Source organism: Andrographis paniculata, unplaced genomic scaffold, assembly GCF_009805555.1.
Source record: "Andrographis paniculata isolate CXL003 unplaced genomic scaffold, ASM980555v1 Contig72END, whole genome shotgun sequence".
Lineage (NCBI taxonomy): Eukaryota > Viridiplantae > Streptophyta > Magnoliopsida > Lamiales > Acanthaceae > Andrographis > Andrographis paniculata.
In genome coordinates, this window is record NW_026137609.1 from 1,211,561 (window position 1) to 1,227,129 (window position 15,569).

At 37.1% G+C, this 15,569-nt stretch overlaps 3 protein-coding genes across 4 annotated transcripts; 1 reads left to right on the forward strand and 2 right to left on the reverse strand.

Moving 5' to 3' along the window:
* Positions 1-172: 172 nt before the first annotated feature.
* Positions 173-3,021, reverse strand: LOC127265333 (ras-related protein RABC1-like). The gene is made up of 6 exons (XM_051295087.1): positions 2,480-3,021; positions 1,932-2,000; positions 1,606-1,671; positions 1,302-1,423; positions 1,054-1,182; positions 173-559 (listed from the first exon to the last, which is right to left on the reverse strand). The coding sequence occupies exons 1-6, from the start codon at positions 2,616-2,618 to the stop codon at positions 452-454; spliced, it is 633 nt and encodes a 210-aa protein (XP_051151044.1). The 5' UTR covers positions 2,619-3,021; the 3' UTR covers positions 173-451.
* Positions 3,022-4,966: 1,945 nt separating this feature from the next.
* LOC127265334 (transcription factor DIVARICATA-like) lies at positions 4,967-6,294 on the forward strand. Its single transcript, XM_051295088.1, has 2 exons — positions 4,967-5,470; positions 5,817-6,294. Exons 1-2 carry the CDS (start codon positions 5,094-5,096, stop codon positions 6,013-6,015), a joined length of 576 nt encoding a protein of 191 aa, XP_051151045.1. The 5' UTR covers positions 4,967-5,093; the 3' UTR covers positions 6,016-6,294.
* Positions 6,295-6,672: 378 nt separating this feature from the next.
* LOC127265331 (transcriptional corepressor SEUSS-like) lies at positions 6,673-13,695 on the reverse strand. Of its 2 annotated transcripts, XM_051295084.1 has the most exons (10): positions 13,240-13,693; positions 11,430-12,776; positions 11,219-11,338; positions 10,996-11,044; positions 10,664-10,878; positions 10,526-10,594; positions 10,273-10,370; positions 9,789-9,882; positions 8,637-8,706; positions 6,673-8,074 (listed from the first exon to the last, which is right to left on the reverse strand). In XM_051295084.1, the coding sequence occupies exons 2-10, from the start codon at positions 12,450-12,452 to the stop codon at positions 7,131-7,133; spliced, it is 2,682 nt and encodes an 893-aa protein (XP_051151041.1). In that variant the 5' UTR covers positions 12,453-12,776; positions 13,240-13,693; the 3' UTR covers positions 6,673-7,130. The 2 variants fall into 2 exon arrangements, with proteins under 2 accessions (XP_051151041.1, XP_051151040.1); XM_051295083.1 differs by having other exon boundaries at positions 10,526-10,878; positions 13,240-13,695.
* Positions 13,696-15,569: the final 1,874 nt, after the last annotated feature.

The following is a 15,569-nucleotide window of genomic DNA, read 5'->3' on the forward strand; positions in this document are numbered from 1 at the left end:
GCAAATTTTTGACAAAATGTAATTACCATCAAAAGTTTTTTACTGGTTGGAACCTGCTACATAGTTAATTTTCTGATTGGAAAGTCATGAATTAAGATTACTGATCATCTCCAATTCTAACTGCTCCAAGAGCAGAATGAAAGTTTACTGAGAAAAGAAACAAGAACAGCAATTGATAGAGGAACTTGAGTGTATGACTATTAGAGAGTTGGAATGATGCAGTAAGATAGGGAAATAACAACCAGGGGATCGTAGTCAATAAAACATTGAGCTAGTAATATATGATTATAGGCAGCAAGAAACAAAGCCCCCGAGTTCTGTTCTGAGCCATTTTAGACGAATCTACGGTGCGTGGTGTTCATGCTAGTGATAACAACTGCACGTGCTCCAGGAGTTGGACAAAACAAATAACATTACACTGGCAGGAAATTGAGCCAAAGGAGAAAGAGCTTCAGCAGCAACTGCTAGCGGATGCATCGGATGCAGGAGGTTTCTGTTTGAAAATATTCCTCTTCACACCAGCTGAGCCCTCGGCCAACAAACTGGGTGTCTCCAATATCTGTGGATATATGAGAAACTTTCTAACGTAAATATTTTATATTGCATGAAACAACCTCGCCAAGATCACATGGTAATAATCCAAAATTGTGTGTTTGAATAACAAGGTAGATTATTACAGGACTGGTGCATTGATTATCTTGTGATACCAATAAAAATACACAATGCACGAATTGATAAACACTACATAACCAAAGTTTAAAGGAAGCATTTGATTGCAAACAAAAGAACTTCACAGAAAAAAGGGAATTCATGTTCATACAAACAAAAATCAAGTTTTGCATGTGTTGATTGGGAGTTCAAGAAATATAGCTTCTACACGGAATTAAGGACAGATATATTATTGATCAATTTAATTCTGCTATATTTACTTAAAGATGTATAAGAACATCCTGGGATGCAAACAAGTAAGCTCACATTGAAAGCACGAGCGTAAATAATAAGTACCTACATACTTATGTGAAATATTAATTGTCTTTGGAACAGCTTGCTTACCTTCAACACAAGTTCCTCAAAGCACTGCTCCACATTGACTCGTGTTTTGGCACTACACTCTATGAAAAGGCAACCATACTCCCTCGCAAAGTCTATGCCCTCTTTTTTGCTTACAACCCTTTCACTCTCCTGCAAAAGATTTGACTTCCAGTTGGTAAAAGAATAATTTTCCTAATGGAAAAAAATCCAAATGCTACAACTAAATGTGATGTCTAATCACGTTTTGATGCTGCTACTAACAAAAGTACCTTATCAACTTTGTTTCCAACTAGCATCTTGATGCAATCTTGATTTGTTGAGTAGAGGTCAATTTCTTTAGCCCAAATATCAGACAAGTTTGTGAAGGTATCTCTCCGTGTCACATCATAAACTGTATCACACAAACGGGAAGTAATAACCAGGCAATTATATTTCTGATGAAGCTCAGAGTTGGAGTCCTTAGAAAACAAACTATGTGAATCCAAACTGCAGGCTAACAGCTTGAGAATCAAGTGAGAAGTTCAGAATGCAAGAACAAAAAAATGAAAAATAAATTGAAAAATTGGGGCATACCCATGATGATTCCTTGAGCTCCTCTGTAATAAGAGCTAGTCAAGGTCCTAAATCTCTCCTGTCCAGCTGCAAGAGGATCAGTTAGCTAAGCAAACTGACTTAAATAAATCCTTCAATCACCACCAAAAAACAATCATTCTCACCACTACCAGAGAGGTTGATCAAAATGGAAATATATTTTGCAGTATTTCATCATTCAAACTCTAGTTAGATGATAGTTGAAAATATACATTTCAGAAAAGAAGAAAACAACCACAGAACACCATTCAAAACTGTCAAGGGTAGTAAATGTTTAAAGAATCAGCAGGAGTAGGCATCATTCTTACCGGTGTCCCAAATTGCAAGCTTCAATTTTTTCCCTCCAACTGTGACAAGCTTGACCTTGAAATCCACTCCTGTAGGGAGTATTAACAGACCATGAAAATGCCAAACCCATGATAATAGTTCAACTTGAAGTTATTTCAAGCAAAAACAAAACCTATCATAACACAAACAGGCTCACAATATATCAAGATTCATGATGGCCTCCAGCTAACATGCTTTCAATATATTATTAACATGTGTGGAATGTATGCCAGTGGAGAGTAGCAATGAAGTGTAAATCAATTTTTTACTATAACAGGCTGTAAATTCTTGGGAGGGGGCTGAAAAAAAAATAAAAAAATCTCCAGTCTAAAATGTAGTATCAATCGATCCATACCCCAAGGCATTGCGATCGTGAATACATCAAATAAGATAGAATCAATACATTAGCTCTGGAAAGCAAGAAACAACAAACCATACGCAAAATCATGATGTTTCCCAATAAGACAATAAAGATTCGATCTACAACATTGCATACATAAATCAAACTATCAGAGAATTATAGAGCTACCAATAGTAGGAGACAGATCTTCAAAAGTATCAGACGTGAAACTGAGCAAAAGGGTGCTTTTCCCAACCCCGGAATCTCCTATCATCAACAACTTAAACAAATAATCAAATTCTGCCGCTGCTCCTGCTGGTGATTCCATATCGCCGTCAAAGATCAATCTTTCAAACGAAATAGGATACGAAGAAACACACACAACAAATTGATGCAACTTCAATCAAAACGAAACTCAAACAAATAGGACACGGTAAACAAAACCCAGATACGGAAAAACAAAAACGAAAGGGGAACTAAATTGCTGAGAAATTACGGTACAGATAAAAAAGAAATGCTAATTTTGGAGATACATAGGTATATATGGTTAATTTGATTCGCTGTGAACGAAAAATTGAGAGCAAAGAAAGACATGCGAAACCAGCAAAAGGCAATGAGGAAAACCAAAAAACGATCGATTAAAGGGGAACTCTTTGTTTCTTCATGGCGGTGGAAAAGGAGCGACAATGAAAAACCAAAGCTTGTACGCTCCGCAATGCACCCAGTACTTTCACAATGACGTGGGATTAATGTTCCAGATGGATATCAATCAATCGATCGATTCCTATATTTTATTCATATTACTCCTACTATTTTAATGTGCAATATCATATATCTTTGCAATTTTTATTTTGTAATTTTTTTGTCACAAAATAATATGTATATCTAATATGGAGTAATAAATATTTTTATAATTTACTCCTTTTATCCCATATGAAATGTTAATTTTTAGGTATAATTTGTCATTTTTTTTCAAAGTAATTATACACATTATAAATTTTAGATTTTTAAAATTTTTTTTATTAAAATTGTCTTAAATTTTAATCAATAATTATTTTATTATCTTATAATTATTTTTACTAATATATTTTTAATAACTCTTTCTATTCCAAAACAACAGATGCATTTGAAATAGACACGATAATTAAAGAATAATAATATTATATTATCAGCATATGTAAAAGTATTTTAAGAAAATTAAAATATTCCTACTATGTAATTATTGTGAAAGGGTTGGATGATTTTGTAAAAATATAAAAAGTTAGTAACCGATTATTGTTTTGAGACGAATAAAATAGTAAAATGAGATTATTATTTTAGACAGGTGGAGTATTTATTAATCATATCTCTCCTAAATTCACATGTCTATAATAACGCTGTCATAATATCCGATACAGAGAGAATAATAAATATAAATAGTTAATTTAAGAAAATGGCTTAAAACCAAAGATATCAAAATCGTTATAATTTTGGTAGAAAATTAAATGAATTTCGTCAATAAATAGAATATCATAATTGATATTAATATAAAGATCTCGACGAAAATGATAAAAATATAATAAAATATCTTCAAAAGGAAAAATAACACAATGAAAAAAAAGATTCATATGACAACTGAAAGTATGGTTTTGTTTATTCTTACTTAAAATTTTCACTTTCTTTGTATAATACAAACAATCACACACTAATATTAAAATATAATGAATTTTTATATAAATTATAAGCATATAATTGCTTATGCAATTAAATTATGCATAAAATACAAAAGATAAAAAAATATCAAATATTTTTTACCAATAAAATATTTTATTTTTTAAATTTATTACAAAAGTCCAAAAAATACATTCGAGTGGGACAAACAAATAAAGTAATTATTTGTTATAAATAAAGAAAATACATATTAATTGTTGACAAACAAATAAGAAATTAAGCATAAATTTGATGAACATATATACTACTTATTCGTCTGTATTTATTTTTTTATTTTGGTTCGTCATATAACAAATAATTTATTTTATTTTTTAATAATGATATTATCTAACTAATAATAAAAATACTATTACAATTTACACACAAATATCATTATTTTTATATAATACAATATTAATAAAATTATTTTTATTATTTTTTCTTAATTTATATTGCATATCAATATAACATTAATATTAAAAAATTAAAAAAAAAAAACAAAAAACAAACCCCTAATATTGAGAAGGAAAATACTAATTATTACTCAATAGTCCATAAAAAATAAATTTGAAATATAATCTATAAAAAAATGATATTGTACATTATAATAATAAGAAATTAACAATATTAGATATAGATAATTAGATTGAATTGGAAATAAGATGCAATATTATATTAGTATATACGAATAAATACTTACTGATTATAGGAATATGGTGTTAAAAATAGATTTAGGTAATAATTCCCAAATTATAAAAATCCAAGTAAAATTATTTGTTGGAGGTAGAAAAAGTTTGTCCTATGCAAATTAACAAAATTAATTTTCATTATTTATAAATAAATAAATAATTATAGGAGTACATCTTTCTCCATTCATTTTATTTTTGTAGTTGATTATATTTACATTTAAGTAATTAATAAAGAGTTTAAAAAGGAAATCAATAAATTGTAATTAAAATAATACTAAATAAATAGGGCGAAAATAAGCGAATCGCAATTAAAGCGAATCCCAGAAATTAATCAGCTAGCTAATTGAATTCATTCCTCTTTTTCAAATCGATTTCTTCGGCTCCAAATTCAACTTTTGTTTCAGATTAGGCATCCAACCATTTGTATGGAAGAATCTCGGCGCCTTCAATCCGATCGCGACGCCGGACCGTCCTCGTGGTCGTGGGCGGACGACAAGCAGTTCGAGGACGCACTGGTGGAGTTCCCTGATGGCTGCCCCAATAGGTGGGAGATGATCGCCGCCAAAATGCAGACCAAGTCTGCGGCGGAGGTCTACAATCACTACCGCCTTTTATTGGAGGACTTGGACGCGATCGAGGCCGGGCTGATCGATTTGCCGGAGTACAAAGACAACGACGCCTACGAGTCGCGATCACCGCCGGAGGACGGTCTAAACCCTAAATGCGAGAAGAAGCCGATCGCCGCCGGCTCCTCCGCCGCCCAGCGGAAGGCGGCCAAACCCTGGACCGGAGAGGAACACAGGTAGCGAATCAGATCACTCCTTTTTCTATTTTTTTTTTTTATTTTTTATTTTTTATTTTTGTTACTATTATTGTTGTCGTCGTCGTCGTTCTTCTTATTATTTATTATTTATATATATTATTATTAAAAATTCATTTTAATTCGATCTCTTCTTTATCTCTCCCGTTGTTTTCCCAGTTTCAATCATTGGTCCAATCCATTTCTTGGTTTCATCTTCATCTATTTCATTATTCAATCCCTCGCCCACACAAAAGTTGTACTATTCAACGAAAAAGAATTCGCATAATCAAAATGAAACAGGCAGCTCGGTCTGTAATGATTTAAGAATGCGATGATAAAAATTCAGGTTATTTCTGGAGGGGCTGAGCAAATATGGCAAAGGGGACTGGAAGAGCATATCAAGGCTGGCTGTGAAGACGAGAAGCCCGGCGCAGGTGGCGAGCCATGCCCAGAAGTACTACGAGCGCCAGGAGAAGGAGGATCAGAACAAGAAAAGGCGAAGCATTTTCGACAATTCCATCAAACAAGGCAAGAAAAGCGGTTAATTGTACTTGTTTAGACCCACAAACTTACATAACAATCTGTAAAGTTTTTCCCATCTTCCTGGATTTGATTGAGATTATGGTGCAAATGCTGCTGTCAATAAGGCCACCGACGCATTGATGTAGACAGAGTAGAATAGCAATGGGGTCTTTGTCTTGTATGAACATGGAGTCTAGAATTGGATCCTGTGAGAGGAGGCATTCAATTTCATGACACCATTCCATCATATTCTTGCATTGTCTTGTCTTGATCACTAGTCAAGTGCACATTTTCTTGTTGGATGACGGCCATGGCTGATGACTTGGATGTTATATTATAATATGATACGTCCAATGGTGGCCTTGAGGGTTGGTTACTTTTATACCTTCAATTCAATCGACTAATTTAGCAAGAGGAAAGAGTTATGGACGGATGGGCAGAGTTTATTTGACTTGAAACTGTCCAACGGACATCCCTACCCCTCAAATATAGATATTTCACATGTTACAGACTAGGAATTTTCAAACTTGTAACGTTCTTAATCTTATCTTGCTCTATAATAATAATAATAATAATAATAATCATAGTAATATGTCTTCTAAGTCCTATGTAACACATTCTGTCTCAGCATACAATTTGGGACAGGACAGGACCCTGCAACAAAAAAAAACACCACAAGATTATTGGTATTGGATGGATCAAACGATTGCAAGCAACCAAATCCTCAACTGCTGTTAGATATATTGTACAACAAACTCAGCTTATAGAGAGAGAGAGAGAGAGAGAGAGAGAGAGAGAAGGTCAAGGCAATCAATCCAAACTATATACACTCATATTGGGGGAACATCCCATCTGTCCAAGTGAAGTCGTTGTCGTTGCCGATGCACCATCTGCCTTCCTCATTCCAAAAGTTAGACCTGATGCATACAAGCTCCCGCAATCCAGGACATCATCTTGTCTCTTCTTCTCCTCTCTTCATGTTAGCACAACTTCAGTACATTAGGCTGCAAGCGCGATAAACAGACCATCATCGTTTCACATTAGGCAATTCAAGCTTTTCAGATTCCCCATTTCTGCACTGCTGCACAGACAGCTCTAGTTTCATGCCAGTAGGGCTGTGGTTAAACCCTAGTTTCTATCAAGGAGACGACTTCCACTCAAACTGAAGGCTGTTAAACGCATTTACTGCCCCAAGACCGGTGAGCAGTTGGCTACCAACATCCTGCTGTTGCGAACTCATGCCCTGCTCTCTTGCCATTGTCATGCCGGCTCGCCCATTTATGGGCAGCGAGGTATGCCCGAGTGCTGCTCTGATTCCATTTGCCATGGCAGATCGCCCGCCGGGCCCATTGCTCATACTCCCCATGCTTGAAACACCAAGGTCTGCGTTACCATTGGCCACTCCAGTACCAACAAGAATATTACCATTGGCGCCGGTATTACTGCTCGCTGACAACATTCCGTTAATGTTTTTCATGTCGCTGCCAGTTGCCCCCATTCCCATTGCGCTTCCCCCACCAAACTGAGGAGACATCAGCATATCATGTATAATTTTCTGGACGGAGCTTTGTGAATCATTTGGATCTGCATCACCAGAAATACCAGGTTGTTGCATCGAAACAGTTGGAGAATTCACTGAGTTTACATGAGCTCCTGATAAAGTGGTGTGCGGAGTTGGCTGTGGATTGTTAGATGATGATGGTGTGTGGGGTTGGAAGGAAGAGGGAGGGCCCTGGGACTGCAGCATAGTGTTTGAAGAACCTGGCGACGGCATCTGAACATTATTACCTCCATAAGGACTGTTTACGCTAGACATTGGGTTCTGCTGTCGGGAGTTCATTGAATTTTGATGCAGCAGCCCAACAATGGTGCTCGTAGATGAAGTTGTAAGCACTGAGTTCATTGCATTGTTAACGCTCGGGGTGCCAGTTGTAGAAGGAGCTTGCATAGCAGCAGCCTGGACAGAACTGTCGCCGCAGTTTTGACCAATTGCTTGCTCTTGCTGTTGATTATCAGGTTGCTGAGATTGACCTTGATGCGCAGGTGAAGGATTTGAATGTCGCTGAAACTTTGCCAAGCTTTCTGCAAAGGAGATTCACAATAAGACAGTAACAAGAAATACATGAAAAAGATGGTTACATGGATCGCTGCATAGAAATAACTTCAAATCCTGGATGCAAAAATGGGCGGCAGAAGGGTGGAGCACCCCCAACCTCCTTTCAAAAATTGAACTAAAATAATATATTTGAATCCAGGTTCTTAATGGCATTTTGCAATTATACTTCCATATTACAACTCTTTTGGAGAGTAAATCTGTCCAGCTGCATCAAAGTCCCGACATAAATGTCTATTTTAGGGTACCTATAAGCCAAGAAGTAGTAGATAACTCCCAAATCCCACTTGGTACAAAGATAATCTAAACCTAATAGATGTTGTGGGCTTGTGTTCAGGAGTGAATTTTTCTTAATACCATGGCATCCATGAAATTGCACACCAAAGTCTTGACTTGACGATCATAGTTTCAAATTTTTGCTTCTTTCCTACTTGTAACTATTGTCACTTTACCGGGTCAATTTTATTCCAGTTTGTGTCATATAATAGAGGAGATGTAGTGCAAAGAATTGTGAGAAATAAACTAGCTTACCCATGGGACCAGCACCAGTTTCACGGCTATAATCAATAAGATCTTTCATGCTATTCACCACTTCTGATATCTGCAATGAAAATGATGGAACAGCGGGTAAACATCATTAACTAATCAACTGGTCCTAAAATTTCAGGTTATAAAATTATATAAATAGGGAAAGCACTTGTGCAAATAACCTAAATTGGGGCTAAGCCTAAATTGCACCTAAGTACAAAGGAACTGTAATGGAAACATCCATATAATCTAGCTAGCCCCAAACCTCATCAACTCCTTTTAAAGAACAAATCTTTGAATTAGTAGTGATGAATGAATAGCAGGCATAAAAAAAGAAGAAGCTAATAATAAGTAGTTAACTGCCTCAATTAAAGAGTGACTGATATCTATCAAATTGGCTCGACAAGATTAGCTTCTGGTATCTGCATCTGGCATTTACAATTTTGAGCCAATCTGTGTGATCTTCTAACTGATTACTATGTTTCTGGTTTACAGAGTATAAAAATATATTGACATGGCTAGCAATATAGTGGAAATTTTCGCCTTACATTTTTAATCTGCACTAACTCCTTTTTCCTCAGATTGTACAAACAGCATTCACTTTTTGGCTTTACTTATTTGGAAAGTAAAGGTCTACATTAAAAACTCAAATTGCACATATAAACAACCGCGTAATTATTCTTTCGACACAGAGCTCCATCTTAAGAAAAGAATGGGCATTGAAACAGGGAGGTTTTGTCTGGTAGAAGGTATTGTTGACAAATGCCTTCACATTTTAGGAATCCCTAGCACAGAGGCTAAAAATGCACATCAAAGTAGTGGAAACTAAAATATGAGATAATTCAATTTAAGGATATAATCAGTGTCTTCTAAAAATGTATCGTAAACAGTCCAAGGGTATAATATGAACTTTAGAAAGCAGGGACCCTAGAAATAGCAAAACATCTAAAAAAGGAACAGACAGTAGCTTTGACCAATGAAAACTAAAAAAGGTGAGACATTATGACATTCAGTAGTTCTCCATTGTTGACACATCTTAACTGCATACAACACTAACCAACTCTTCTGCCCATTTTATTATAAAACAATATCGAGAATTTACACTGAAACCAACCACAGTTTTCAAACAGAGTGCCTAGCACAATATGATATTACCTGAAGGCATCGCACGTATCTCTTTGTATATCCCAAATCATTTACCAACGGAACTTCCAAGGATTTGGCCAACTGACGAGCAGATGCAACAAACCTGGCAAAGATATCAAAGATTGATACATAACATTTAGTGAGAGATTTTCTGTGCTCTGCAATAACAGAAAATTAAGAATAACCCCAATAGTGAAACTTCTTTTGTAGGGACAGCCATAGATCCTCTTTTAGCTACTAATAAAATTTCCATGAAACACCCAAAACGTTGCTTGTGATATGTGAAAAGTTCACACAGATACAGAGAATGTATTGAGAATAATAGAATGAAAAATCTATGAAAATGCCCACACTTATCCAAGACATTTAAAAAAGCAAAGGTACATGACATTTAATAAACTTCCATTTCACCAAGAAATACACAAAAATGATAAGCACTCCGTACAAAGGTAAATCAAATTGGTTAAGAAGAAAGAGAAAACCCTAAACTCACATATTGCAGTTGCTTTGAAGCTCAGAAACAGAAGCACTGGGTGATGCATTCTGTGTAGCAGTCTGGTACTTTTGGGCAGCAGCGCCAAGTTGGCTAACCTGCAATTTAAACAAACAAGGAAGATATGTTTCACATTATACTAATGGTAGGACACACTCCCAATGGCATGAATCAATAATTTCCTTAGAAATTTTTGAGGGATACAGAGTGTCCTACCTATGGCGGCCCCAATTTAAATATCAATATAACTAACCTGCGGAATAAGAAGCCTTCTTGGAATGAGCTCCTCATGTCTTCGAGCGCAGAACTCCCAGGAGCATATCTGACAAGAATTCACTAAACATGCAGGGCAAGCAAATAACAGCCCAAAAAGTAAAGAAACAACAGTTACCTTGAGATCAGGAGAGAATACTATTCGAAGTTGACCATCACGAACAACTCGAAGTTGCTCAAATACGCTCTCCTGTATAGCTTTTGCATAGTCAAGGACAATTTGCCCTGACGAATTCTGATACTCTCGAGGCATATCAACATACAATAATTCTTCTAGAGTTCCACTCTCGTATTTTATTTTGAAGAGTCGGGGAAGAACTTCAGCAGTTGCCTCTGGTAGAATAAAAACTCAATGTCAGGGTGAGGCCGGCCGGGTAGAATTCATGTTCTCAAGTGTCAACACAGACATAAGTAAAGGTATGTTGGTGTGAAACCTAGAAAAGTGCATACCAAATCCTCGGCCAGGTTTGCGGTTGCAAATTTCACAGTGCCAAACATCCTATATCAGACTCAAACATTAATTGGTGAACAAGAATCACAAAGATAAGAAAGCTCTCGTAAAGGATAAGTTACCTCTTTGAACTATCAAAAGTGCACGTGGCAATAACAATAAACCAGGCCAAACTAGCCTTTTAAGGAATTAGATCATTACAAAGTTTGTAAACCAACAAACCTGAGGGAAAACTCCAGTGGTTTGGCGACCACTTCCGTACATTGAAACACACCACTTTTTCTTGGCATTGGGTGCAAAGTATTCGGCAACAAACTTTCTCCAAAATTCAATGCTGTTATCCTATAAAACAGAGTACAATAGTTAAAGTTCACCGACACTCAGCTCTTAAATTCTTAAATAATCAAACAGCTAGTTAGATTCAGCATCTTACTTCAGGTCTGTGTTGCTGTTGATACATGTAATGCATCAGTCGACGAGCACACATTCCAGGTTCATAGATTGGTTTAACCGGAGACCTGATTGGCAAACTCTGCGATTGAAACTGCGGTTGTAGTGGGGATCTCTGTTGAGGCATGGCCTTCAAAAGCTGCTGCTGGTGCTGAAATTGCATTAGCCTCTGTTGATGCAAAATTTGCGCTGCTGCAGCAGCCTGAGAAGACTGGCGGGACAGGAGGAGCTGCTGCTGCTGTTGCTGCAAAAATAAAGCTTGGTCTGAATGCTGCATATCCATCTTGACAGGACCCAAGCTTCTAATATTTTGTAGTTGCTGCGGCTCCAATTTCACAGAACTAAGATTCCTTAAAGCTTGCAGTTGCTGTGGTGTTTGCTCACTGGTTGTTTGAGGCTCCATCTTGACTGGCCCCACACCTCCTAAACCAGGTCGTGCCCCTTGAAATTGCTGCATCTGGGGCTGCTGTGATTGTTGCGAATTACTCGGAACAGAAAGCTGCTGCGACTGCTGCTGATTATGCTGGAAATTCTGTGGATCTAGCTGTTGTGCTTGTTGCTGATCTCCCAACATCTGGCTGCCAGAAGGAGTTGCGTATTGCTGTTGACCTTGAACTTGCCCAACCGAGATTGGGTTGGCCGTTATTGATGATGTCACATAAGAAGATGAGGGAGCATTAAATCCCATTCCATTTCCGATGCTAGAAAGTGAACCCGACTCTACCCTACTATCAATAAGCCCTCGCTGGGAGCTCCCAGGACCAGAGAGACCCGAGCTTGGACCTCCATTTCCAAATGACTGGTGGAGTAAGGTCGAAACATTAGGAACATTTCCCAGCGCATTCAAGTTACTAAACTGATTTCGAGGCGAAACCAAAGGTGGAAATGCATTCTGTGAAGTCATCCCACCTCCTTGCCCCCCTAACAACCCAGAATTTGACCTCAATAGAGATGGTGGCACTGGCTGGGTTCCCCCAACTGGAATGGGAGGCCCTTGGGGTACCATTTGAAGTTGAAAGAGACACAATCTAGTCTACAGCACTAGAAATACATATGACAACATTAAATTAAAAACACTCCAAAACTGTGGACAAGACTTCAACCTACAAGATATATGATACAGTAGTAGGGTGATAGTTTATTCACACAACCCACCGATATTAGACTTAATTCCTAAAATGGTAATTGAGAATATCCACCACAGGATAAGCCTCAAGTATGAGGGTATGGAGGTTTCAAGTTGAAAAGCAAATTCTGGGAAATGAAAAAGTCTAACTTTATGATTGAACATCCTCAAGTCGGAATCTTTGAGTATCTCCTATTGCTCACCCTGCATCAAACAGTCAATTGAAGTAAGAATTCTCTATCCCATATGTGAAGATGGAACAAAGAACTGAAACTTGCTAAAAACGAAATCTAGTGAGCAGCGTACAAGGTATAAACATCACAGAAACAATCTTCAGCTACAAAGTGACGATTTTTTTGAAACGAAACGGTAATAACTATCTGAGAAAAAATGACTCCAATTGAACTACACCATTAATTGTGAACATTATTATTAAAGAGAATTAAGCAGTGAAGAAAACTCGATCGAACCCTAATCTTATAGAGAGAGATAGAAACACTCGATCCAAACGATACTCCCTAGGCTCCAACTTCAAGAAACACAGACGCACTATTACTTACACAGACGTGAGTGCTAAACTGAAGAGGAAGGAAAAACAAGGTTTGGCTAAAAGTAAAATGCAAATTAATTAAGCAAGGGTGCACTGAAACGAAGAGCAGAAGCTTACCAAAGCAAAGCAAGATTCAACTCCGGAATCTCTCAAATCCATGTCTTTGAAGTTAGAGTTAATGCAATCGTCCCCTATTCATTTCTTGTTTCTTTTATCTTAATAAGCATGAATCAAATGGAATTCGACAACCCACGAAACCCTCCAAATCAAAGTGTACAGAACACGGATATGCTTTACAGTGAATTCTTTTTCCTTATTTTTGGATAGATAACTGTCAAAAAAGTCTCCTCAAAATCTTCCAAGCAAACACTAGAGAGAGAGAGACGGTTGTTATTCAGCTAACTCTAGAGAGTGAGAGAGAGAGAGAGAGAGAGAGGAGAGAGAAAATGAATAGAAATGAGTGACGAGGGGTTTTATACTGCGGACGCCAAAATTCCTTTGGATCGGATTCAAGTTTCTCTCATGTTCCATTACCCCCCCATCTTTCTCTCTCTCTCACCTAATTAAGTCAATTCTTCTTCTTCTTCTCCCTTCTTGCAATGCAATGGTGGCATGTATGTATGACCGCATGTATGTCTATGTTTATGTAATAATAATGATTGAATGTGTCATCATCATTGGCTTAAAGGCTGCACAGCTCACCGCTACCAAAGACGCTCTGCAATTTCGCCTTCTACTTTCGCCTATTTACGATATTGCCACTAGATTTTTTTTCCGATTTATGACCTATTAATCATTTTTTATTTTTCGTGAATAGCTTATGATCTAAATTTTATTTACTGAGAAAATGTTCATGTATGATGGCCATGGCATCCATTCCATGTATGTCATATGTCATAGGCACGTGAAGATGACGGGGGGTGTGGCACTGAGTCACGTGCTTGGCCATCGACGGAACAGCATAACGCCGTTAAAAACAAACGGGGAAAATCCCAAATAAGAGATAACGGGCGTTAGAAAGCTATTCAAGCTCTGCTGACAGTTGGTTTGGGTTTTGGCCTCTTTACACAACATTCTCTCTCCTATATAAGATGCATTTGAGGTCCGCGTCTCTGCGGTTCAGTCCACCCTAGTTACCCTACGCCCGCAGTTCTGATTGGTCAGTCTTCTAGAATTCAAAAGCCCAATTGAGGCCCAATTCGCATATACATACAGACTGCACATATATATATATATACACACACAGATACCTTCAATTCATCCATGTCTCTGCGGATCTAGCGAGGTATAATTCTTACGCAAGAAACCAACTGTATACATATACATATATATATATATATAAAAAATAAAAGTGATTAATTGAGACTGGAAATTTTGGAGTTTTTGGTATGGGATGGGTGATTATTACTAAAGGTAAGAGAGATAGACAGAGAGAGAGAGGGGGAGAGAGAGAGTCTCGATCTAGGTGGAAGGGAAGTGTGCATGCAGCTTGACAGGCGTAGCAATTCGGTTCTACCCACGTTTCAATTCCATCGTCATCGTCATCATCATCATCATCATCAGCATATATAGCTGGCCTGGCTGTACCGCTAGCTAGCTAGATACCTCAGCAATTGAACGAACAGTAGCATCGTCCCTGCCGCCGATCCATCGATGGAGAAGAATGTCGACACTCCGCCAGCTGCTGCTGAGACGCCATTGATGGAAATGGAAATGGAAATGGAGCTCGATTTAGAGATGGAGGAGCCCAAAACCCTGTCGGAAGCCGAGCTTGCCTTCTTTAGGGTTTCTGCATTAACTGATTAATTATTAATTATTTGATTGATTGCTGATTCTCTCCCTCTCTGATTATATATATGTAAATGCAACTGATATCGATTCTGCATTAGCTGATTGGATCATTTCATGATCTGCATTGTGTTACTGTACCGTACTAATTGAGGCTTGGATCGGAAGCAGGCGGCGGCTCTGAAGGTGATCGAAACTCATACACCGGAAGAGGCGGCCAAGATTTTCTTGGCGGTACGCTACTGTTAATTGGATTCATTTATTTACTTGTACTCTTGTTACCATTTTGGCTTTCATCATCTCACCAGATTACATTTTCTTCTTTTACAAAAATGATTGTCTTTTAATCTTAAATCTGTTTTGTTTTAAATTGCAAAAATGTTAGGATCTTATTACCAACTAAATCAATGCTTTTCGACTTTCAAATCTGCGGGAAAATTATCTTTGGAAAAGCGCGGGAAATCTAGTTTTAATTAACTGAATTTCGATACTTGAATTATTAAATAATAAAAGTAAAAATTGATCTTTAAGACTATTAGTAGCTCATGTAGTGATCAAAATTCAAGAAACAAGTTATCAAATTCATTACAAAAGTTAAGCTAAAGTAGTTTTGTTTTGGTTTGGTTATTTTTCAATTTCAGGGAATGGAAAAGGTAGAT

Bases quoted from the DNA above. Each gene is read 5' to 3' on its own strand.
- LOC127265333 (XM_051295087.1), bottom strand. From the start codon at position 2,618: ATGGAATCACCAGCAGGAGCAGCGGCAGAATTTGATTATTTGTTTAAG. The intron at 2,001-2,479 runs GTAGCTCTATAA...TACTCCCTACAG, and splicing joins AGATCTGTCTCCTACTATTG to GAGTGGATTTCAAGGTCAAG. The intron at 560-1,053 runs GTAAGCAAGCTG...ATATATCCACAG, and splicing joins TTGAGGAACTTGTGTTGAAG to ATATTGGAGACACCCAGTTT.
- LOC127265334 (XM_051295088.1), top strand. From the start codon at position 5,094: ATGGAAGAATCTCGGCGCCTTCAATCCGATCGCGACGCCGGACCGTCC. The intron at 5,471-5,816 runs GTAGCGAATCAG...ATAAAAATTCAG, and splicing joins TGGACCGGAGAGGAACACAG to GTTATTTCTGGAGGGGCTGA.
- LOC127265331 (XM_051295083.1), bottom strand. From the start codon at position 12,452: ATGGTACCCCAAGGGCCTCCCATTCCAGTTGGGGGAACCCAGCCAGTG. The intron at 10,879-10,995 runs GTATGCACTTTT...TTATTCTACCAG, and splicing joins CAAACCTGGCCGAGGATTTG to AGGCAACTGCTGAAGTTCTT. The intron at 9,883-10,272 runs GTGAGTTTAGGG...TATCTTTGCCAG, and splicing joins CTTCAAAGCAACTGCAATAT to GTTTGTTGCATCTGCTCGTC.